The sequence below is a fragment of the Solenopsis invicta genome, chromosome 14, assembly GCF_016802725.1.
Source record: "Solenopsis invicta isolate M01_SB chromosome 14, UNIL_Sinv_3.0, whole genome shotgun sequence".
NCBI classification, from domain to species: domain Eukaryota; kingdom Metazoa; phylum Arthropoda; class Insecta; order Hymenoptera; family Formicidae; genus Solenopsis; species Solenopsis invicta.
Window position 1 is genome coordinate 3,128,357 of NC_052677.1, and position 26,139 is coordinate 3,154,495.

Sequence of the window (26,139 nt, forward strand, 5' to 3'; positions counted from 1 at the left end):
CCCACATAGCACGTAATATTGCGGTGATATCATAGCAATATCACTTTTACATTGCAATATTACAAATGAAATATTGCAGAAATATCACGAAATATTACTGTGATATCACAGTAATATCAAAATGTCCGCGAAAACGCATCACAGTAATATTACTGTGATATTTCATAGTAATATTACTGTGATATTTCACAATATTTCTGTGATGTTTATGTGATATTTAAATAATATTGCAAAAAATTAAATAAATAAATTATTTCAATTTATTTTATTTTTATTGTTATTCTTAATATTATTTTCATATCGTTACATGTAATATATATTAAACATAAAAAAAATAATTATATTTATTAAAACAGAATACAATAATGTAAACGTAATAAATATTTAATTTACAAAAAAAATCTCTTGTATCCTTTTTTATTTTTGTTAAAAAAGATTCAATTTGAATTATAATTTTAATTTATGTTCAAGATTAAATAACAATACAAAATATTATTTACATGTAAAAATATAAAATTTTATATGGAACAGCGTTCTACACGTACCCCTTAAAAAAAAATTGATAAACTTGTTTCAATAAACTGATTACTGATCAGTAACTGACAAAATATAATCAGTTACTGCTCAGTAATCAGTTTATTGAAACAAGTTTATCAACTTTTTTTCAAGGGACGTTACATTGGAAAAAAATTAGAACAAGTATTCGTTTCCAAATTACAACAATCAACAATTTTGTTTAAAATCTCACTGAAGTGTGAGCTAGTGAGTCGTGGTGAGTCGACCCGGTCGGCCGCAGTGGCGTCTAGATATAACACCTGAGGCTGCACTTGACTCACAAGAAGGTCTCCAGCGGCGCGCCCACCTAGCGGTGGTGCCAGCACTCACTTGTTTGCGTGGAGTCTTATACACACGGCGGGACCGCATAGCGGCTGTGTACGCGCTCGTTTGTTTCGTCGTATGTTGTGACGGTCGGTGACCGAGCCGCAACATTATATACATACGTATAATTAATGAACATTGTAAAATACTTAATTAATGATAGAATATATATAATCATATTTTTTAATAGAGTTGAAAAAAAGTGAAATCTAAAGAAAAATTTGTTGGAAATTTAATATTTTAATTAACTTGAAAAACCTTTTACTGTGGTGTATAATAGTCTAATCAATATTAATGAATAAACTATTTCACAAAATAATGTACCGAGCAGTAAATATTAAATGATGTAAAAATGTATATTTTTTTAAAAACTTCGTAATATACTTTGAAATATTTATTGCCAAGTGAATAATAAATGTGTATTAACAAAACTTTTTGTAAACATTTTTTTTTAAATTCCTCATGATAACAATTTTTAAAAATTAAAATCAATTTTGTGCTCCTGTAAAAATTATAAATGACAATAAGATAAATACAAAGGTTTTTCTGTAATTTTTTTAATAAAATCATTATTGATCGAGTTGTAAAGCAACAATTAAATTGATAGATTACATAGAAGAGCGTACATTATAGTTTATACATATATACAGTTTAAGGAATAAATTAAGTAAATATCTAAACTAATAATAAAGTTAATTAATTTTTTTTCTTAACATTTACTTTTATTCCACGAAAGGGCAAAGACATAATTATTTTATTTGTAAGTTGATTTCTTCTATAGGATACTAAAATTACCAAGAATATTAAGGATACTAAGAATATCGAAATTAATTAAAGAGATAGTGACGTTGCATTAATAAGACATAATAAAAACGTGGTTTGACATTACCTTGTTCTTTGAAATTAAATATTGCAACAATATATTGCAATGATATCATTGGAATATTTTAATGTTATTATCACTGTGTAATATCACAATAATATTTCTGTGATATTTCTGTGATATCAGTGGAATATTTCAATGTCATTATCACTGTGTAATATCACAGTAATATTTCTGTGATATTTCACAGTAATATGTAATATTTCTGTGATATTGCAATGATTCTGTGATATCACAGAAATATTACGTGCTATGTGGGTTCTAATCCAAAATAATTACATTCTAATCCATACTGTTGTCAATCCAAATAAATTTGAATAATCGAATGGATATATAATCCAAAATAATCCGCTTAATGCCCATTTCTATCAAAGGCTTAAATTTAATCATTGGTTAACTTGTAGGATGCTGGCAACTCCGAAATTTAAGCATTTCTACTATATTATATGCAATAATTATATAAGAAATTTTGACATTGTCATTCTGTAAATTAACCAACAATTAAATTTCAACCACGTTAGTATACCTGGACATAAATTGTAGATTTTTTAAATAAAAAAAAAGTTGTTTATTACAATAATATAATATTTCTTATTAATAATTTTAATTATATTGAGGTTTGCATAACATTTGCATTAACATTTTTTTAAATAAAATGTACAATAACATTTTTTTATAAACAGCATTGTATTTATTACCATATTATTGAATCTCATATACATTCGGAGTTTTCCATAAATATCTAGAATATCCTACATCTACATGAATAATCTTGCTTTTTACATCACTTATTGGAACTATTGAGCTATGTATGTACATAATCTTCTGATTCTATCTTATCCATTGTACAGTTGTGTTCATTATAGTTGCGACACTTTTTCTTAGATGCGTTTCTGAACGCTCAACTATAACGAGAGCTGAGGACATGATTGGTTCTTACTTGTGGATCCAGCCAATTACGTTCGCAGCTCGATGAGCAAGGCTACATTCCAAAAACCATCAAAGAAAAAGTGTCGCAACTATAATGAACACGACTGTACGATACATGTACGAACGGTTTGTTGAAACTGATTGTAATTTTTGATATTTGAATGTGACATTTATTATTTAAGAGATGTGTAATATTTGTTCATATTCACCTGAATGCAACTGAACCATTGTATCGCTCGTCTTTCGTGCTTTACGATATTTCTGACTGTGAAATACGACACCTATTCTATATACATATATTTCTGTTTTTAAATTTATAAATTGTTTAAATGTAATGCATAATATAAAAATTTTTACAAATTTTAATGTAGTTGCATAAATACTCTCAGTGACCATCACATTTAGGAATCCTGACTCTAGTAACAAGAAATAATGCGCTGAGACGCTGAGAATTCTTGCGTGCTACTTTCAAATAAAAAGCTATTTTGATAAAATAACATTGTAAATTATTTTAACAAATTTGTAAAATTGTTCTAAAACTATTTTTTTCTTGACGGTTTATGAACTGCCAAAAAATCATAGCTTTTGGACAATTTTACAAATTTTTTAACGTGATTTATAGTGTTGTCATCAAAATATCTCTTTATTTAAAAATAGCACACAAGGTTTGTTAGCGTCTCAGCGCGTCACATCGCATTAAAATTCGATTTAATTATAATTTATGAAATCATGTAATTTTGGATTGAAATGGATTTATCCCAATATTAATCCGTCCGAATTATACTAATTCCGATCTGATTTTTAATCGGTCTTAATACCGTATTTTCGGTGCAGAAATCCCGATCGATTTGGATAACTTTTTTTTAATCGGTTTTAATCGCATATTTTCGGCAGGGTATACACCCAAGGACTTTGATTCTGTCCATAGGGAAATTTTCCAAACTAAGAAGTCGCTATCTTTCTTTACAGTTCATGATTAACGTAACGACCAATAAGCTCTAGTCGTTTCATTAATCATGAACTGCAAGTATGTAGAAAGTGGTAACTTCTCAGTTTGGAAAATTTCTCCATGGACAGAATCAAATTCCGTGAGTGTACCTACACCCAGCGTGTTTGAAAGCCATGGCACATAGAAAAACTTAAGCGGTAAAACGTATGTACGCAGTAAAGGCTATAACACACACCTTCAATAACCGTAACCATAAGACGTACCGTAAGAATTAACCAATCACAGTCAAGAATTCAGATTTTTATTTCTTAATTCTCGACTGTGATTGGCTAATTCTTACGGTACGTCTTATGGTTACGGTTATGGAAGATGTGTGTTATAGCCTTAAGATGTTCAACGTGTTGGATTTGCTACTGCTTACGTTTGACCTTATATTCTCAATTGCCATTGGCTAATTCGCTTACTGCTTAAGGGCCTGAGCAGAATGGCTGACTTATAACCTTAAGACAAGTTTTATGACTTAAGTCTTTGTCTTTAAGAACGCACAATAACTGTCTTATGTCTTATGTCTCAAGCAGTCTCAAGGGGCCAGTGAGGTGTTTATCGTTACGAAGAATATTACGTATTTAAACATGTAATTACTTTACTGCATAATAAATGAATAATTTATAAATATCAGTAATTATATTTAATTTTTTTAAATATGTAAAACGTGAAATATGTTTTATATATTGAAATACATTTCAATAAATGTATATAACCTAACTTCTATGTTTAAGAAGATTTATTTAATGTACTTGAAAATTAAGTTTTTATTAAATTTGAGAAGAATTTTTATTAGTTTTTATAAAGAAATTTAATACATTTTTTATAAAGATTGTTTGCTTTAACGCATGTTAATCTGTATTTTTCAGAAAAGTTTGCTGTAAATCCTGGCACGTTGTGCAATTGACAAAGCTCGTCCCAGCACCTCGCTAGCAGCAATTCGACGGGATTGACGAAGGAATTTTCGAGGCCGACGCCGCCCGTCATCAGGAACATCATCAAGAGCTGACTCTGCTTGTTCAGCAAGTTCATAGTGGTTCACAGATAGCAGGAGCGAGAAAAGCAGCTTGTAGTTCTCGAAAAGCGAGCAGCATATATTGATTTTTTTATAGGAAATTGTAAAAAATTTTAAGTATTAAATGAAGAAAGATAAAATATTTTGGTCAATTATTTTATATTGGATACTTTTATATAAATTATTAAAACGTAAAAAAAAACAAATAAAATGATATAATAGAAGATGGCGTGTGAGACCTGTAAATCAAATAAGACATTTATATGGCGATTATGAAATACTTTTTCAACACTTAAAAAATGATGAGACTTTATTTTTTCGTTACACAAGAATGAGTTTGCCATTGTTTAATAAACTAGTTCAATTAACTGAACCTTATTTAAGAAAAAATAGTTATTGAGCACTTCCTGCAGAACAAAGACTGCTAATAGTATTAAGGTAATAAAGCAATTTTCTTATCTGTGTTTGAAAAAAATTACATCCTTTATAAAGTACAAATAAACACAAGTTTTGTAATAGGCACATTTGACAGATAAAAAATTAGTTTAGGGCAATTTTGTTAAATATTGAATTATTAGTATTTATTTTTTTAAGAATCTGTTGATTGGTAAAAAGTAAAATAGTATATATACTTAAACATTGTGCAGAATAATTAACTATTTGTTTTGAAATGTGCCTTGATAGTGATTTTTTATTATAATCAATGTTAATAATATAGGTATTGAAACAAATGTTTGTTAGATATCTTGCCACTGGAGATCTTCCCTTATCTATTGCTCTAGCTTTTCGCATTGGTGAATCGACAGTGCGTATGTTAATTAAAGAAGTATGTCAGGTTTTAATAAATGTATTACAACCAATATATATGTCACCACCAAATGAAGAAGAATGGAAATGTTATGCTGAAGGTTTTTGGAAAAGATGGAATATGCCAAATTGTGTGGGAGCAGTCGACGGCAAACACATTACTTTGCAATGTCCCCCTAATTCAGGAAGTCTTTTCTTTAATTATAAAAAATATTACAGTATTGTCTTGATGGCAGTAGCTAACCATGTATATAGATTCACGTTAGTACCCACATAGCACGTAATATTGCAGTGATATCATAGCAATATCACTTTTACATTGCAATATTACAAATGAAATATTGCAGAAATATCACGAAATATTACTGTGATATCACAGTAATATCAAAATGTCCGCGAAAACGCATCACAGTAATATTACTCTGATATTTCATAGTAATATTACTGTGATATTTCACAATATTTCTGTGATGTTTATGTGATATTTAAATAATATTGCAAAAAATTAAATAAATAAATTATTTCAATTTATTTTATTTTTATTGTTATTCTTAATATTATTTTCATATCGTTACATGTAATATATATTAAACATAAAAAAAAATAATTATATTTATTAAAACAGAATACAATAATGTAAACGTAATAAATGTTTAATTTACAAAAAAAATCTCTTGTATCCTTTTTTATTTTTGTTAAAAAAGATTCAATTTGAATTATAATTTTAATTTATGTTCAAGATTAAATAACAATACAAAATATTATTTACATGTAAAAATATAAAATTTTATATGGAACAGCGTTCTACACGTACCCCTTAAAAAAAAATTGATAAACTTGTTTCAATAAACTGATTACTAATCAGTAACTGACAAAATATAATCAGTTACTGATCAGTAATCAGTTTATTGAAACAAGTTTATCAACTTTTTTTTCAAGGGACGTTACATTGGAAAAAAATTAGAACAAGTATTTGTTTCCAAATTACAACAAGCAACAATTTTCTTTAAAATCTTACTGAAGTGTGAGCTAGTGAGTCGTGGTGAGTCGGCCCGGTCGGCCGCAGTGGCGTCTAGATATAACACCTGAAGCTGCACTTGACTCACGCAAGGTCCGTGGATTGGCGTTGGAGGGGAAGGAAGGTCGTTGCATCCACTTCAACGATGTGGAACGAAAATGGCGGCGGCCATACTTTTACTGCACACTCGCTCACTCACACAACTAATAGCTGTAGTACCTTACTATCTACGTACATACACTAACCCTGACTCGCTGTCTCGAAAATGGCGGCTATGCAACGACCTTCCTTCCCCTCCAACGCCAATCCACGGACCTTGGACTCACGAGAAGGTCTCCAGCGGCGCGGCCACCTAGCGGTGGTGCCAGCACTCACTTGTTTGCGTGGAGTCTTATACACACGGCGGGACCGCATAGCGGCTGTGTACGCGCTCGCTTGTTTCGTCGTATGTTGTGACGGTCGGTGACCGAGCCGCAACATTATATACATACATATAATTAATGAACATTGTAAAATACCTAATTAATGATGGAATATATATAATCACATTTTTTAATAGAGTTGAAAAAAAGTGAAATCTAAAGAAAAATTTGTTGGAAATTTAATATTTTAATTAACTTGAAAAACCTTTTACTGTGGTGTATAATAGTCTAATCAATATTAATGAATAAACTATTTCACAAAATAATGTACCGAGCAGTAAATATTAAATGATGTAAAAATGTATATTTTTTTAAAAACTTCTTAATATACTTTGAAATATTTATTGCCAAGTGAATAATAAATGTGTATTAACAAAACTTTTTGTAAACATTTTTTTTTAAATTCCTCATGATAAAAATGTTTAAAAATTAAAATCAATTTTGTGCTCCTGTAAAAATTATAAATGACAATAAGATAAATACAAAGGTTTTTCTGTAATTTTTTTAATAAAATCATTATTGATCGAGTTGTAAAGCAACAATTAAATTGATAGATTACATAGAAGAGCGTACATTATAGTTTATACATATATACTGTTTAAGGAATAAACTAAGTAAATATCTAAACTAATAATAAAGTTAATTAATTTTTTTTCTTAACATTTACTTTTATTCCACGAAAGGGCAAAGACATAATTATTTTATTTGTAAGTTGATTTCTTCTATAGGATACCGAAATTACCAAGAATATTAAGGATACTAAAAATCTCGAAATTAATCAAAGAGATAGTGACGTTGCATTAATAAGACATAATAAAAATGTGGTTTGACATTACCTTGTTCTTTGAAATTAAATATTGCAACAATATATTGCAATGATATCATTGGAATATTTTAAGGGCTTTAGACAGGGTGACGGTCTAAAAAAAAACCAATTTTTGGGAATTTTTTTTTAAATATATAATAAAGTCAAGTAATTTTTTTTATAAGTACTTTATTGTATCAATGTTTGAGTATATAAAAAAATTTTTTTGGCCTCGTTTACTATAGTTAAGGCTGCTATACAAGAGGCAATCTTAAGTAGCTCTTTTTACCGCGTTGACAGCAAATCGACCATATGCGTTGTCTGAAACAAAAAAATGAAAAAGATTATGAAAGATAATAAGTATAGCTATAGTCGTACGTAGGGAAATTGCGATATTGCAGAAAAAAACAAAATGGCAGGCATTTGAAAATTTTTTTAAAAATTCGATCTTTTTTTTGTTGCGAAAAATGTTAATAAAATTACGAAATTTTTATTAATCAAAAAACGGCTACGATAGACGTTAGAGATAGGTTTTCTGAATAAAATGCAATTTACTCCAAGTTGATACGTTGAATAGATTTTTTGATTTGCTGTCAACCAGGTTGAAAAAAGTGGTTTCGAGAAAAACGCGTTTAAAGTTTTACTTTCAGATTACTATACGTAAATTACATATTAAATTAAGAATTAAAATTACTTACTCTTATTCGGCAATCCCTGCGCCATATAACAGCTCTTCTACATCCAAATTTGCTGTGTTCACGCCAGCAGAAGTTGTAACGCATAAGCGACCTTCGCGCGTATTTTCATAGGCTTGGCGCTCAGCGATGCGTTCTTCGTCCGTGTGGTGGCAATAATCGTATAATATTTGGCCAATTTCGATGTTCAGAAGCTCCAATACATCTAGGAGCGCTACATGACCATCGTTAAACATTATTGTAGCGACATTGGCGGCAATTTGAACGATAGAGGTGCCACTAAAAGCTGACTTAGGTGCAATTTTCCAAATAATTTGATTAATACTTTCATTATTATTTTGATTGAATGCACCTAAGCAGCGCTCTAAAAGATCGTCCCGAGTGAGGTCTTCATATATCGGTTTGATTGCCTGGGACTCAGCTTCTGGCATCGCAGGTTCGTGTTTAAAATTATTGATATTGCCAAGCGCATAAGCTTTTTGCCACTTGCACCATGAGTCTTTTGTTGTCGGGCAATTATCATGTTGTGGTTTTTCGTCCGTAGAGCACTTGTGGAAGAAAGTGGCCCAGATATCTTTCTTCATGTTTTGAAGGGAATCACTGTTGCGCCTTATTGCAAGACCGTAATACAGCGTGAGATCTTTTATTAAATTGTCGGTCAGTTTGCCTTTACCACCGAGGCCCTTCTCATTTTTTTTGCGATTTCGCAATCTGGTTCCCATCCTCTTTTGTACATGATTTATACTCTTTTTTCTGTACATTATACGGAAGCTGCTGTACGATTTTACTATAAGTTTTTGAGTCGCCGTTTCCTATGTAATTTACGTATTTTACGCCATGTAATTCTTCAGCTCTTTGAAACATTTCGAGCATGGCATCGGGCTCCATTTTACCTGCTGAGCCTGTATGATTAGCGCTGCATTGGTTTTCATGTTCCTGCTTCCAAAGTTCATATTCCGGTAAATGGGTTTTTTTCTGCCATATTGTGCATTCTTTACAATACGATGATTTTACTGAAATATCAAGTACTTTTTTGCTGTAGTAACCTATGACGGTTACAACACCATGTAATGAACTGAAACCGCGCTTTCGCCAACTGCCATCGCCAGAAACGGTTAGTCCATTAGATTTTTCACATTTTTCATTTGTTAATTGTTTTTCAATGTCACAGGCTTTTTTTATTGTTAAGTTTTTTATAGCTTCCGTAGCATCACAGATTTGAGATATTATAGTGTTATAAAATATCCTGAATATAGGACGCGGTAAATCCATGAACGCGCAAAATTTCTCTGCTCCAGCTAATCCTATTCCGATTATTCGCATTGCAAAAATGAAACGACGATTCACCTCGTAAGCATTTTGAACTAGTGGGCACGAATTTATTTCTTTCCCTACGCAGGATCGACACTTTATAATAATTTTAAATCCAAGTCCACGTTTGTTACCTTCGTGAAACTCTACATCTCCTCCACACGTTTTGCATTTCACATATGTGCTTATGGCGGAAAAAACAGCAATGAAATTAATAATCCTGTAGCTGATATTTGGATTAATAATGACGTTAGTTTCGCCAAAGCTGCTTAGTTTCTTCGACGAAGTGCTGATATTTATATCTGGCTTCTCTGCTTGGTAGCGATTTTTCGGAACACATCTTTTTCTTTTTCTATCTGCTCTCTTCGTTGATTTTCCAACTTCGTGCCTTTGTCCTTTTCTATCCATGATAATAAAAATATTTACAACGTATAACGATCTTTCTGAGCGCTTGAAGTTCGTCGCACAGTTGCCGAAAGACGACTGAATATAATCTCATCTAGTTTTCCCCACTCTCAGACGACTGTACCCTACCTGAAAACAAACAAAGGCCCCTCGTGCAATTCGGAGAAGGTCGAGCGGCCACACTGCATTATATCTGCGCGCTCGTCGCACCGTGCGCTCCGTTCAGACACAAACGCTGCTTCAAAAAAATTGCTGTATCTTCGTCACCTTTCAGAATTTCGCTTTGAAACTTGATATACATATTCTCGAGACATATATCTTTCAAAATATACCAAAACTGAAAAATCGATTTTTTCAAACTTTTACCCTGTCTAAAGCCCTTAATGTTATTATCACTATGTAATATCACAATAATATTTCTGTGATATTTCACAGTAATATGTAATATTTCTGTGATATCGCAGAAATATTACGTGCTATGTGGGTAGATGTTGGTGCTTATGGTGGTAACAGCAATGGCGGAATTTTCAATGAGTCATTAATTGGAGAAAATCTGAAAAATGAAAATTTAAATCTACCAAAAGGAACTGACTATATATATGTGTGTGTGTGTGTGTGTGTGTGTGCGTGTGTGTGTAGAATAAATTCAATTTAATATATATATTTTGCAAGCTCAATCAACTGCTGGATAACTCGGCACCGACGAGAGACTATTAAAGACCGTCAACCCTGGGCAAATTTTCGTGACCATCTCGGGGGCCCCGGGGGCCCGGCGGTAATTGAAGAGCAGTGATATTATCGACTGTTTTGACTGTTCGGACGATAAGTTAATGAAAATTTTTACCTCATGCAATCACTGTTTTATCATTAGAAATGTTCAAAACCTTCAATGAAAAGAATGTAAAAGATAAAACAGGAATTAATGTATGAATTATCTCTTGATTTAATTGACAATTATATGAAATATTAATTATTATATTATAGAATATAGTTTCATATGATTGTCTATTAAATCAAAAGATTAATTTATTATTTAAAATTCTTCTGCTTATTTCTTCTAATTCTTGAAATGTATTTCGCGAAAAATGTTTTATTTTTTATATTATGTTTTCCGAAGTGATAAACTGTTGAAAATAAATGGATTGGTAGAAGTAGTTTTAATTGTGCTTTTATCCTTTTCAAGATCACTCTATTTAATATGTTAAACTATTATTATACCTTTAAAAAAATAAAAGAATTGGTTGACTTTTAACATTTCTTGGCATAATAAACCAATTGTTGCAAACTATTAGATGACTTCTTTTGGTTTATATACTTAAAGATACTAATTTCCATTACAAAAATTTTTTACTGATAGTACGAAAACCAAGGACATTTAAGATTACTCAAAATCATTAAAATATGTTCTCTTAATTATTTTATAATTTTCATAACAAATGTTTTTCTATCTTTAATGATTTTTTAGATAAACTGAACTTTTTATTAGATTCGCCGTGTAACATAATTTATTGCGTAATGGTACTGCAGTATATGCATAATATTTTTAAATATATTTTAAATTGCCATTTTTTTTAATGGGTTGGCATATTTGTACTAACATAATAATATAGTTCATGAAACACAAAAAACAAATTCAACCATATAAGATATTGATTTGTCATAATTTCAAATATAAAAAAATTATATTTATATGAAAAATCTTAATCAACTAAATGCACTGGATCCTTTTTTAGTATGTTTTGATGATTCAATACACGAATCGATCGAAACGTTTATTACACTGTAATTTAAAAGAAGACATTATGGATAATTTGCATTAAGATCTTGCGCATGACTCTTTATTTCTTTGATTAGAATTACTAATTTAGTATTGAATAACTTCATTATTGCATAAGGCGTTACATACAATACATACATACATATACATACACGCACACACACACACACACACACGCGCGCGCGCGCGCGTGTGTGTTTGTGTGCGTGTGTGTGTGTGTGTGCGTGCGTGTGTGTATGTGTGTATTGTATGTATATTATATATATTCAAAAGGTGATAATCACTATTTTTATAATGCCTTATATATATTTTGTTCAAACATTTTACATTGCTTAACTTCTATAATCGGAGGCAAAACTTTGATTCTGATTTTTTTCCTTTGTAATTCAATTAGAAATATTAACTATACTTAAATTTTTTTGCTTATTGTTAGTTGATTATAAAAGTCAGTTTAAAAATTTTACACAATGTTGTAGCGTTTAATCCTATTAAGAGAATTTATATCGTTGTTAAAAGTCAAATTAGAAAGTATTTTGTATGTTAAAGAAATATTTTGTATTTAAAATAAAAAATTTGTATTTTGCATTTTACTGTTATTTATCAATTGTATTAATAATTATGTTTTGTGTTAATTGTATTAATAATTATTATTGATAGCTAACGATAAAATCAAACATACAATATATTTTTTTGTTATTTATCACAATGCTTATAAATGTATGTATTATATTGCAGATCTTTTCAATTTTAGAAATATTCTTTACTTTGCGTACTTTAAAATATTAATAGCTTACTTCTTTTAAAATGAAAATTACACTGTACGATGCGAATTTTAAATTACAACGCGGACAAGATGATTGTTATAGATTTTTCGTCATTCAAAATAACATTTTGTTAATAAAATTGTTGTATTACGTAGCATTGTTTTTACTATTTTGTAGCTATTTTACCTTAATTTTATTTAATTTTTTTAAATTTTCTCAAATATTTAACATGATAAAGCAATTTTGTTTATGGTCTGGTTTTCAGTGTTAAAAATTTATAAGAATCATTTCATTTAGTAAGTGGTCTGAGAAAAAATTTAAATTTGTGTTATTTTAAAATACATATTCTTAATGCTTATTGAGTTTTGGAACACTCTATCAACATTTAAATCCAATTATAATGTTATAATAATTTAAATTTGAGCATAATTTTATTCATGTCTGGACATTATTTTTAATGTCTGGTCACAAATATGATCAGCCAGAAAAACATTTGTTAAATAGACAACATTTTACTATTTGGAATAACATTATTTCTTTATAAAAAAAAAATTAAAAAAAAAATTATGGTTTTAAGTTTAACAAAAGCGGTATTATTAAACAAATTGCATTTAGTCAGCATGTCTTTTAAATAAACATGTTTTGTTTATAACTTGCATGTTTCATAAAATGTGTACATAAATACAACATGTGTACATAATACATATGTACATAAAGACAATAAGACATACAGCTCACATATACATGTATGTGAATCTATCTATTATAAAAAATAATATTGATTATGTAAATTTAATTTAATAATATTTCTATCAAGTTCGTATTTTTACAAAGACATAATGTTTTTTAGCACAAAAATTAGATCAAAGGGGCACGAAAATGTCTAGTCACGGCCCTATATCTATATTGCGCAATAAGTGTTGTCAGTTGTCAGTTGTTTATCATTTCTTCGCGACTCTGACTGCAGTAAGCACGTGGAGGACGTATAAGAATTATTTACAGTGTTTCGATACAATTGTGCTCAACTATATTTGTATAATTGAAGTGTTGATGTAGTATTACGTAGCGCAGTAAGATCTACATCTTAAACATTTACATCATTTACATCAAAATAAGTAAGTCTTTAAGTTTCTTAACCCAAAGATATACAAAATGTCGAGTATTTGTAAAGGCAAAAAGACTCATTACAGTATCTGCATTTATAAAAACTGTGGTATAAATAGCAGAGAAAATATACTAAATGTCCGATTTCATCGTCTACCTGTTGAAGATAGAGAACGATTAATAACATGGTTGGTAAATAGCGGTTGTGATGATTTTGCGGAAGAATCTGATGCAGAATTAAAAAAGTTTAGAATATGCAGTAGGCATTTTCCACCGAATATGATATATCCAAGTGGGAGATTAAAAAAAAATGCAGAACCGTTACTACATCCTATTGACGATGAGGAATTTATTGATAATGAGAATGTACAGTGTCACGAGCATTATGCTCGAATACGTATGTTAGAGAAAACAGTTGCATGGCAAAACATTAAAATACACAAATTAAGAAATCGCATTCACATGTTTACACTGAAACTTAAAGCAGGACGTAATATTATAACTCGTTTACGACAAAAATTAATAACAGGTAATTTATCAGACAGAAGTCTTTTAAACGCTTTACTTCGACGAGTTCAAGGCTTTCTTTTAACTTTTTTAATAATGCAACTTTTCCATAAGAAAAAAGAAACATACAATGACGACGAAAAACAATTAGCGAAACAAATGCACTATACCTCGCCAAGTTTATACAGAAAAATGCGTGAAGGGTTCGGTTTTATATTACCCTCAGAAGCAACCATTAAAACATGGTTTAATATAATAGATTTATGGCCTGGAATTTGTAATACCATGTTTCATCATTTAAAAGCAAAAGTAAATTGCATGGATATTAGCGAACGCAATTGTGTTTTACTTTTGGATGAGATGAAAATAAAAAAAGGTTTTGATTTTCACGAGAAACGACAAAAAGTTGAAGGCTTTGAGGATTTGGGATCACTTGGACATAGCGCAACAGTCGCGACAAGTGCATTAGTTTTTATGGTTCGCGGTTTGTTACATAATTGGAAACAACCTATAGCGTATTATTTAACTAGTGGTGCTTTAAATCATGCTCTTTTATCGTCTGCATTAGATGAAATTATAGAAGCAGTATTAAATACGGGATTAAAATTGCGTGCTATTGTCTGTGACCAAGGCACTAATAACCAAAGTGCTATAAAACATAAAATTTCTATTGAACGTCCTTATTTTATGCACGGACAACACAAAATATATGCAATATTTGATATACCACATATTTTTAAATCTATACGAAATCAATTATTAAAATATAATATTTTGTACGATGACAACAAAATAGCATCATGGAATGATGTGCGCTCATTATGGCAATTAGAAAACGATAAAGGGACGAGAGCAGCTGTCAAATTATCGGAAAAACATGTAAATCCGAATAATTTCGACAGAATGAAATGTCGTTTAGCTTTACAAGTATTCAGTCGCAGAGTATCAGCATCCTTATTAACTGCAGCCACAACAGGAGTAATTGATTCTGAAACTGTAATACATACTGCTGAATTTTTTACAATTCTTAATGACAATTTCGATTCTTTAAACAGTCGCAACTGTAATAATCCAAATCCAAATGCTTGTGCTCTATCAGAAATTCGCCCTCATGTGGAAAATAATTTAAAACAATTATTAATAGATTCTTCTAAGTGGCGTACTATTACAAATAAAGGTTTTAAAGTACCACCATGTTTTGAAGGATTACAAATTAGTGTAAAATCCATTTTACAATTATGGGATGATTTAAAATACGACGGAGTTAAATTTTTTATGACTTCTAGAGTAAACCAAGACCCGGCGGAAAATCTATTTTCCATGATACGTACATATGGTGGAACATATAATCAAAATCCAACTGCAAAAAGTTTTCGATTATTATTACAAAAAAACATTGTACTAAATTTATCGAAACCTGCACAATCTGCAAATTGTTTAGATGATGAAGATGAAATTTTATTTCCAAGTATAATAAGTACATCTACATCTACATCTGCATCTGCATCTACATCTACATCTGTCGTTCAAACAACACCTGATATTGACAATTTAATCGAATCAATTAATATAGATGATTTTGCAAATGATTTTGAACATGATGACAATACATTGGTCAACGTAGAAAAAATTGTTATTGATGCTTCATATACAAATGACGAAACTTTAGAAGCATCTGCTGTGGAATATTTTGCAGGCTTTATTGCTAAAAAATGTGTGACAAAATCAAATTGTGATCAATGTCGCATTTCATTTATTGATGAAAATCACGAACTAACACACGCAAGGCAAATATTAACATTTTTTCGAGCATATGAGACAAATGATGGTCAAGAATTGGGACATTTATGTGTCCCTACACAAGAATTTTCATTTGTATTTAAGCTAATAAATGCAGTTTTTGATACAGGCTATCCTAATATTAGGGGAAGTTATAAAATACAAGATACTCTTTTTCCATTGATGGAAGAAGCTGTTAACATTAAGTATCCAGGTTGGTTTCAACATGAAACTTGCAGTACCCATCGAAAAAGTCTGGTATATTACATGATGAAGATTAAAATTCAAAAAGATTTAGTTTGGTTAGGAGAGCGATTAAGAGTTTCACAAAATCGCTCTCAGCATAAACCTTCACAAAAATTAATTAATGTACAAAGTCTATAAAATATTAATTTTACATTAACTCGCGGCACTTTGTGCGGATTGAGTAAAGATCGCGGCTTTTCAAGCGGAACGATCTAAAGAATTTTAAACATTTACTCGCGGCATTTTGTGCGGATCGAGTAGAAAGATCGCGGCTATTTTAGCGGAACGATTTTAAAAATTTAATATACTTACTCGCGGCATTTAGTGCGGATCGAGTAAAAAGATCGCGGCTTTTCAAGCGGAACGATCTAAAGAATTTTAAACATTTACTCGCGGCATTTTGTGCGGATCGAGTAGAAAGATCGCGGCTATTTTAGCGGAACGATTTAAAAAATTTAATATACTTACTCGCGGCATTTTGTGCGGATCGAGTAGAAAGATCGCGGCTCTTCGAGCGGAATGATCTACGTAAAGCACTAAATATAGTGCAGTTCGCGGCCTTGTGGCGGATCGAACTAATATGGGAGATAATTAACTTGGAATTCTTTAAAATTACATTTTTTTTATTTGTTCTTTCTTTTAATACATTTTTTAGAGCTTCTTAATACATTTAATACGATCATTTTTATAAAAGAATTCCACGTTATGTGTCAATTGGCCTCCACGTGGCATCTCCTGGAAATGCTCTATATAAGCAGCTAACAATTGACACGCACATTTTATGTTTTCTTATATATAATAAAATACATATAAGAAGACATATATAAAATAAAAAAATATATAAAAATATATTCAATATTATACATATATTTAATGTGTGTGTGTGTGTGTGTGTGTGTGTGTGTGTGTGTGTGTGTGATATGTATGTATGTATGTATGTATGTATGTATGTATGTATATATATATATATATATATATATATGTATGTATGTATGTATGTATATATATATATATATATATATTACATTTATTTCATTTCATATATTATTATTACATGATTTCTAATCATTTTTTTAAGAGACAAATTTGTTACACAATTACACAATCGTTAAAAAAATGCTGCAATATGTACAAAATGGCTAACAATAATAAATAACATGTAAATGCCTAGTTGTTGGACATAAAAAATTAACTTTTTTACGCAGCAATATTTTTAATTTAAAATTATTTAAAATGCGTTACAACTTAATATAAACTTAATATGAAATAAATACTCTTATTTCTGATTTAGTTACTTTTAGACGACTTTTCTTTTTGTGAATTTGAAATAAAAAAGTTAATATTAAAAAAAAGATAGCAAAAATTGATTTTCAAAAATTACAGTTTTATGTTTATATTGCTGTTATTTTCTAATAAATTTTTTAATTATTCTAGGTTCAGCCTACAAATTGTTTTCTTAAAAAAAACCTAGGTCAGAATACAAAAAATTGCTTCATGAGAAGTTACAAATCTGTCGAAAATTCACGAGTCAAAGCGCTTCAACTTTTTGCATCGATAGAGACACAGAGTAAACAAAAAAGAGTAAACGTTGTCAACTGAGTCAGCTCTGTCTGGATTCGAAGCTTTTAGTCTATTGTTTCGTTGCTTATTCTCTGTTTTGCTCTATTGAGAAGCTGCGGCGCAGAAGAGATAGAAAGTAGCCCTTTGGTTTGCGAGCTAGGTTTTGGATAGATCTGATTGTGAGTTACGGTACCATGTGAAAATATCTAGTACCGTCATGATTGGCACAAAATTATTTCGTACTGAATAAATAATTTTGGTAATAAATTTTTTTCATTTTTTATATAATGATAATTAACATATTAATGAAAAATTGTATTTATTTTTCTCCCTCAAATAAATTTCAAATTTAATTTTTTAAATCACAGATCTTGTGTCCTCCCTTAATTAAAAGAAAATGTAATAATATGTGTGTAAATAAGATACAAATATTAAAATAAGTATATTTATTTATATATAAGTATTATTTTATAAAAATATTCTTTGTTGTCTTACTTTTATGTAATATTTAATAATAATAAGTATAAAAGTTTTTTACTAAAGCACTTCCATTTTCTCCCCTTCTTTCCCCTCCTCTTCCTCCTCTTCCTCCTCTTCCGCCTCTTCCTCGTCTTCCTCCTCTTCCTCCTCTTCCTCCTCTCCATCCTATTACTCCTTTTCCTCCTTTTTCTCTTCTTTCTTTTTTTTTAATTATTTTTCGTCTTGCCGACCATTTATATCTGTAATAAATAGGTAAATATAAAATAAATAATAACTGAACAAACAAATTTATCTTAATATTTCTAACTAAGTAACTAATAAAGTAAAGAAAAATTAACCATAGTATCCCACATAGCCAAATAATTGCAAGTTGTTGACAACTTGTCACAAATATTCTCATTAGTTGTCAGCAAAGCAATTAACAGAAGGCAGTATCCTCCTATCATTACGTTCTTGCCAGCAATAGTTTTTAAAATATAATACCGGCAAGTTCCCAACAACTTATCAGCGTTATATTTATCACAAGTTATATTTTAAAACAAATAATTAAGCCAAAACATTAATGTTGATATATTATTTTTTTCTAACCTAGTTTTTTTTCCTTTTCACAATGCATTATCTTATAAATATAGTGATAAAATATATATATTTCTTACTTGTCATCACGTTCGGCGCGCTTTGTGCCACCTCTGGTAATTTTTTCTTTTTCCTCTTTGAAAGAGTTCTCTTTTTCATTCGATCTAAAAAGATTATAATTAAGAAATTAAAAAGTTATGAAATAAAAGCAAAATAATTAAATATTCTAGAATGCGTACGTGCGCACATTTGTATACATATATTCTATTAGATTAGGTATCATACAATATATACAATACCTTTCTTCGGCGTCATAAAACGTTTCTTCATCGTCGTTTATTTCCTCATCAGCTTTGTTTTTTTCTACGACGTTTAATTCTTCCTCAGTTTTTCTTTCATTTTTTTCTTCATCGGCCTTTGTTTCGTCCTCAGCTTTCATTTTATAACTAATTCTGTTACCCATTCTGTAAACAAAATAATTTTTGTATTACATTTTTTATCTGTTTCTCTCCCCTCCCCTCTTCCTTGTTTCTTTGCTGACTTTTTTTAAAAAAAGAGAGAAAATGAGAGAAGGGGGAGAGCAGCTGAAGAAAATCAAATCGAAACTGTGTAAATGAAATGTTTAACAATTGTCAGTGAGTCATTTTGTTGAATCTAATGTAAAACGTTATTTGCTTATGTTAAGCTTTTCCAATTTAATATTTAATTAGTGTTAATATAGATACAAGCTTATTCAATTATTGTAGAATGTTAAAAAAATACCACTTACATGCAAATTGTTCGTCTCACTGTTCAAGTTTCTGTCTGCTTCCTGATCTCTTCTGCACTTCCGCGAGACACGTATGTACATGCACCGGCAGAATGATGTTTCTCCACTCGGCTGCCACACACACGCGAAGCCGCGCACGTACGTGTTTCGTGGTAGCGCGGCGTAAGTCGGGGTGCGGGCAAAAAATAGTGGGGGACATTTCAATAGCGCATCTTCCTCGCTCGACGCTGGATCGAGAGAGAAGACACGGAATCGAGGCGCTCGAGAAACTGACAGAAATGGTATCCCTTGCGTCTATACGGCCGGTATACGGGATACCGCGGTTCGTGGCGCGCTTTTGTAATTTTTAATTGTATAAAGAAATTTACTCGGATACGAATATTTGTTTGAAGAATAATGTAAATAGAATTACGATTTTTAATAATAAATTAAAATTATGTCATCACGGCAATATATTTTAACTTCAATTTGTGGGACTATTACTTTAGATAGGGACATAATTTTAATTAATTAATGAATAAATGTAAATTTCTTTAATTACTTATTAAAATAATCTGAAGTAGAAAATAATTTTAATTTGATTAATTTATAGATATGTTTACATTATCGGGCAAGCCAGTTTACTTTGTAATTGGCGTAAAACAATACTCTGAGAGAGGACCCGAATGAACGTCTGAATTTTCTTAAATTTCATATAGTAATTTGTAACGTCAAAATATGAAGAAGTCTGTCACTTCTCCGAGTATTGTTTTACCTCAATTATAAAGTAAAGTGGCTTGCCCGATAATGTTAACATATCTATAAATTAATCACATTAAAATTATTTTCGAATACAGATTATTTTAATAAGTAATTAAAGAGATTTACATTAATTAATTAATTAAAATAATGTCTCTATGCAAAGTAATAGTCCCACAAATTGAAGCTAAAATATATTGCCGTGATGACATAATTTTAATGTATTACTGTACAGAAAAAAATTAAATGTCAACTCAACAATTCATTGTTTCATATATAAGCAACAATATAAAATCTTCTAGGAAATATTTATTATCTTAAACAGACATAATTTGCTTAGATGAAGAAAATTTTTTTCTTCGTGTAAGTGCTGTATTGCCGCGATGACATAATTTTAATTTATTATTAAAAATCGTAATTCTATTTACATTATTTTTCAAAAAAATACTCGTATCCGAGTAAATTTCTTTATGCAATTAAAAATTACAACAGCGCGTGGCAAACCGCGGTATCCCGTATATCAGCCGTATAGGCGCAAGGGATACCATTTCTGTCAGCTTCTCGAGCGCCGCGATTCCGTGTCTATTCTCTCGATCCAGCGTCGAGCGAGGAAGATGCGGTATCGAAACGCCCCCCACTACTTTCTGCCGGCACCCCGACCTCCGCCGCACTGCCACGAAACACGTACGTGCGCGCCTCGCGTAGCTCGCGTGTGTCGGCAGTCGAGCGTCAGCGCGGAGAGACACCATTTATGCCGGTGCGTGACATGCGCGGTTTCGTGTGTGTGCGACAACAGAGCGCCGACGACGTTTATGCAGTATTCGGGCTCGAAACAGCAATGTTTTTTGCAGCCAGCATGCAGCCATCCCCACTCCACTACAGACTGACTGCGCGCTAGCTGCTAAAGATTTCGAACTATTATCGCTGGCTCAAAATCCCATCGCTGTTTTTATCTCGAGTTGGCAGTGCGACATACGGTGTTATTATTTGATTTACTCTTTCTAAAAAGATTTTACATACTATTTCTATAAAATAAAATTCTATAAACATTAAAAATTTGGCGATTATTTTGTTTAAAAATTCACAAATCTATTGCTAATAATGCTAGCTAAATTTTTTTTATTCCTGCTAAAAATATTCTAATTTACAAGTAAAATATAAATTTTGCAAAAAAGTTCAGTTTTTGAGTATTTATTTAATAATGAACTTTTTAATAAATTTTTAAACAATCGGAGATAGAATCGACAAATGTCAAAAAATTGTTTTTAATTACTTTTAATTTTCCTACAAATTAAGAAAAATTTTTGAAAGAGTATTTAGCTTCATTTTCGCTGAAAACATTTTTTTTGTCTCGTGGAAAACCTCTCAGCATTGCGGACGCACGCTGCGTTGTCACCGGACGCAAAACAGAGGCGATAGACGTAACGAAAGCAAAATTTTCCTTTGGCTATATTACTTTTTACTAATAGTAACTTAAATTTTGTATTTGTAATTTAATTTGTACATGCATCAATCAATATTTATCAGATACATAAATACCAAGTGTCATATATTTTAAATATAAACGTTTAGCAATATACACTCGGCAGCAAAATTAAAGAATCTTCTATTCTGACCAGAAATAAGCGAAATTCAAGAGTGTCAGCTTTGTCAACAATAATAGTAAAAAAATGTTCAGAAAAACATTTTAAAGCTTGAAATCTTTTGTTTCGAGATTGATAATTCATTAAACGAATTACAGATTGTTTACAAAGTTACACTGATTCAAATGGGGATGCGTCAAATCTCTAATGTTTTATAAACTTTGCAAAGCTCCACGGCGTAAAATAAAAATTGCACGCAAATGCGGTTTACAGCATTCGAAAGCGTGAATCTTCACTTTTAATTTGCATACTTGATGAGCGTTGTACGAATTTTTTCACTGAATTGTTCAACAATGAAGCAGCAATGATTTTTTTGGCTTTAATGCTGAATAATTTGGTGAATAAAAAAATCATACAATGCTCAACAAATACGCAAATGAAAGGTAAAGATTCACGCTTTCGAACAATGTAAACTACATTTATGTGCGATTTTTAATTCATGTTAAATAAACTGACAAAGTTCGCAACATGTTTTGCCGCATCTTTATTTGTATCCGTATAGTTCCGTAAAAGATTCGTATATGTTTTTAAAACTGATATAAAAGTATGTAAAAACTTTAAGCTGTAAAATGTTTTTTGAGAAATTTTATTATACTTTATTATGTTATACTTTCTTTTGAAGAATAACTGTAGGTGATTTTTTAATTTTGCTGTTAAACGCTCATTCAATTTTTGCAGAAGTTGTTCTAAAGAACTTTGTGAAAAAAAATTATACAACAATCTTTCTGAGCTGAATGTAAAGGGCGAAACCTCTCGATTATCCGAGTTGATTTTTTCGGAAATTTTTTTACACTTAAAAATAAAAAGTAGGAAATTAAAAAAAAGATTATAAGGAAAAAATTTTTTTTCATGATGCAATGAAACACTAAAAATATTGTTATTATTTTTTACTTAATAAATTATTTTAAAAAATTACTTTAATTTTCAACTGTATGTTAATTTAAATAGCCAAAAATTTGTAACTTTCTAGATTTGCTTTAATTTTTTGTTTTAATTTGCAAAATTTTTTATTCCTTAAAATCTTTTTTGAATTTTCTACTTTTTTTCTGATGTAAAAGAATGTCTGAGAAAAGTCAACTCGAATAATCGAAAAATTTCACTCTTTAACATGAGCCCAAAAAGATCGTTTTACAATCTTTTTCTATGAAGTTCTTTTGAACAACTTCTGCAAAAATTGAGTGAGCGTTTAACAGCAAAATTAAAGAATCAGCCACAGTTATTCTCCAAAAGAGAATGTAACATTGACAAAAATGATAAATAATGATAAAATTTTTCGAAAAGAATTTTACGCAGTTTAAAGTTTTTACATACCTTTTATATCAATTTTAAAAACATGTACGGATCTTTTAAAAAATATACGGAGATATATGGATACAAATAAAAATGCGGCTAAACATGTTGCAAACTTTGTCAGTTTATTTAACGTAAATTAAAAATTGCACCTAAACGTAGTTTACAGTGTTCGAAAGCGTGAATTTTGACCTTTAATTTGCGTACTTGTTGAGCGTTGTAAGATTTTTATTCACCAAATTATTTTGCATTGAAGCAAAAGAAATCATTACTGCTTCAGTGTTGTTTAAGTTATTCAAAAAAAAATTTTACAAAGTTCAACAAATACGCAAATTAAAAGTAGATTCACGCTTTCGAATGCTGTAAACTGAATTTGTGTGCGATTTTTATTTCACATTGTGTAACATGGTAAAATTTGTTTTAATTTTGACATTTAATGGAATTTTTTTACAAAATTTGTAAAGTTCCATGGCGTAAAATAAAAATCTCATAGAAATGCTGTAAACCACATTCGCATGTAATTTTTATTTCATGCCCTGAAGCTTTGCAAAGTTTGTCAAAAATTTAGAGATTTGACGCATCTTCATTTGAATCCGCGTAACTTCGTAAACAATCTCTAAATCATTTAATAATTTATCATCTCAAAACTAGATATTTTCAGTTTTAAAATACTTTTTTGAACATTTTTTTACGATTATTTTTGACAAAATTACACTCTCTTGAATTTCGCCTAATTTTGGAAGTCAAAATAGGTAATCATTAATTTTGCTATCGAGTTTATATATACATAAATACATGTATAATTAAATTAATTTTTATCTGTTAAATAATATGTTAAATAATAAAAACAATTATTGAATATTTCTAAAATATATTTAATAAATAAAAATAATGAAATTCAAAAATTAATTATAAAAAATTTAGTTTAGAATTAATTTGTATTTATATACTTCATTACTTTTTTATTTTTATATATAATTATAAAAAATATACTATAATTATATTATTTTAATATTATTATTATAGTACATTAGTACTTAGTATAATTAATATGTATATTATTGCTTATTAAATTCAAACCTTTTTATTTTATACTATACCAATTTTATTTTTTTAATTTTTACAATTTTTATTATAAGTACAGACATTATTTAAATAAATAAAATTTTATAAGATGAAATTAATCCATGGCTCTACACAGACGTCTTTAATATCTCCCGAAAAAATAATCTCGCCGATATATTACCATTGTATCAATTCTTTACATTGCAATGTTTCCTACTGCAGCCGCAATATTACTGAGAGGGCGTTAGCGCGCAGCGAATTTTTCGAGTCACACCAACTCCCGTAAGATCAGCGGTCTTTAATAGTCTCTCGTCGGTGGCTGGGGTGTTCCACCGGTGGATAAAACTTAACTTGAGGTTATGTGACTCTTGAAATTTATCATATTCTTCTTGTATTAATACATAATTTTAATAATTAACAAGATTGGATAATTTGAATTATATTATTATTTCATATTATATTGAAGAAACAGATGCTCACTTATTTCCTGTACGTCAATGTATGCCTCTCACCCTAATTACAAGCTGCTTTTCTCGCTCCTGCTGTCTGTGAACCACTATAAACTTGCTGAACAAGCAAAGTCAGCTCTTGATGATGTTCCTGATGACGGGCGGCGTCGGCCTCAAAAATTCCTTCGCCAATCCCGTCGAATTGCTGCTGGCGAGGTGCTGGGACGAGCTTTGTCAATTGCACAACGTGCCAGGATTTACAGCAAACTTTTCTGAAAAATACAGATTAACATGCCAACGTTAAAGCAAACAGTCTCTATAAAAAATGTATTAAATTTCTTTATAAAAACTAATAAAAATTCTTCTCAAATTTAATAAAAACTTAATTTTCAAGTACATTAAATAAATCTTCTTAAACATAGAAGTTAGGTTATATACATTTATTGAAATGTATTTCAATATATAAAACATATTTCACGTTTTACATATTTAAAAAAATTAAATATAATTACTGATATTTATAAATTATTCATTTATTATGCAGTAAAGTAATTACATGTTTAAATACGTAATATTCTTCGTAACGATAAACACCTCACTGGCCCCTTGAGACTGCTTGAGACATAAGACATAAGACAGTTATTGTGCGTTCCTAAAGACAAAGACTTAAGTCATAAAACTTGTCTTAAGGTTATAAGTCAGCCATTCTGCTCAGGCCCTAAGTTTTATTGCTTAAGTTTTTTTATTTGTCCCAACCTTGATTCTGTCCATGGGGAAATTTTCTAAACTGAGAGGTCGCTATCTTTTTATATACTTACAGTTGGGGTGAGCACGATTGGACACCGCACGATTGGACACCACCACTCACAGCGGCCGATACCTAGAGTTTTTCCGTTGGTTTGGTTAGATAAGTCAAGATGATTGGTTGGTGTCCAATCGTGCTGTGTCCAAAAGAGTGTCACCCCTTACAGTTCATGATTAACGTAACGACCAATAAGCTCTAAAGAGCCTTGCACATGAAATACATAACGTAACATAAGCACAACATAAGACCAACGGACTAATGAAAATGTTTTATAAATCAATATGGCGACTTTATGCTGGATACTCATTGGCCCGTCGGTCTTATGTTGTGCTTGTGTTTGTAGCGACTTAATGTATAAATCACTAGATTTATTCGAGATTGAAAGATATTTATTATAAACGTGTTCATTCCTTGACAGACAAT

At 30.1% G+C, this 26,139-nt stretch overlaps 2 protein-coding genes and 2 long non-coding RNA genes across 4 annotated transcripts; 1 reads left to right on the forward strand and 3 right to left on the reverse strand.

The window, feature by feature from the left end:
- Positions 1 to 4,105: 4,105 nt before the first annotated feature.
- Positions 4,106 to 4,841, forward strand: LOC120359518. The gene is made up of 2 exons (XR_005576277.1): positions 4,106 to 4,275; positions 4,556 to 4,841. It is a non-coding gene; the product is annotated as an uncharacterized LOC120359518 (long non-coding RNA).
- On the reverse strand, positions 4,643 to 6,558 carry LOC120359519. Its single transcript, XR_005576278.1, has 2 exons — positions 6,527 to 6,558; positions 4,643 to 4,940 (listed from the first exon to the last, which is right to left on the reverse strand). It is a non-coding gene; the product is annotated as an uncharacterized LOC120359519 (long non-coding RNA).
- A 1,222-nt stretch (positions 6,559 to 7,780) lies between these two features.
- On the reverse strand, positions 7,781 to 10,595 carry LOC120359517. Its single transcript, XM_039457260.1, has 2 exons — positions 8,452 to 10,595; positions 7,781 to 8,074 (listed from the first exon to the last, which is right to left on the reverse strand). The coding sequence occupies exon 1, from the start codon at positions 9,207 to 9,209 to the stop codon at positions 8,454 to 8,456; it is 756 nt and encodes a 251-aa protein (XP_039313194.1). The 5' UTR covers positions 9,210 to 10,595; the 3' UTR covers positions 7,781 to 8,074; positions 8,452 to 8,453.
- A 7,743-nt stretch (positions 10,596 to 18,338) lies between these two features.
- On the reverse strand, positions 18,339 to 20,022 carry LOC113003978 (H/ACA ribonucleoprotein complex subunit GAR1-like). Its single transcript, XM_039457261.1, has 4 exons — positions 19,727 to 20,022; positions 19,257 to 19,421; positions 19,038 to 19,121; positions 18,339 to 18,620 (listed from the first exon to the last, which is right to left on the reverse strand). Exons 2-4 carry the CDS (start codon positions 19,418 to 19,420, stop codon positions 18,410 to 18,412), a joined length of 459 nt encoding a protein of 152 aa, XP_039313195.1. The 5' UTR covers position 19,421; positions 19,727 to 20,022; the 3' UTR covers positions 18,339 to 18,409.
- Between the last annotated feature and the right edge of the window lie 6,117 nt (positions 20,023 to 26,139).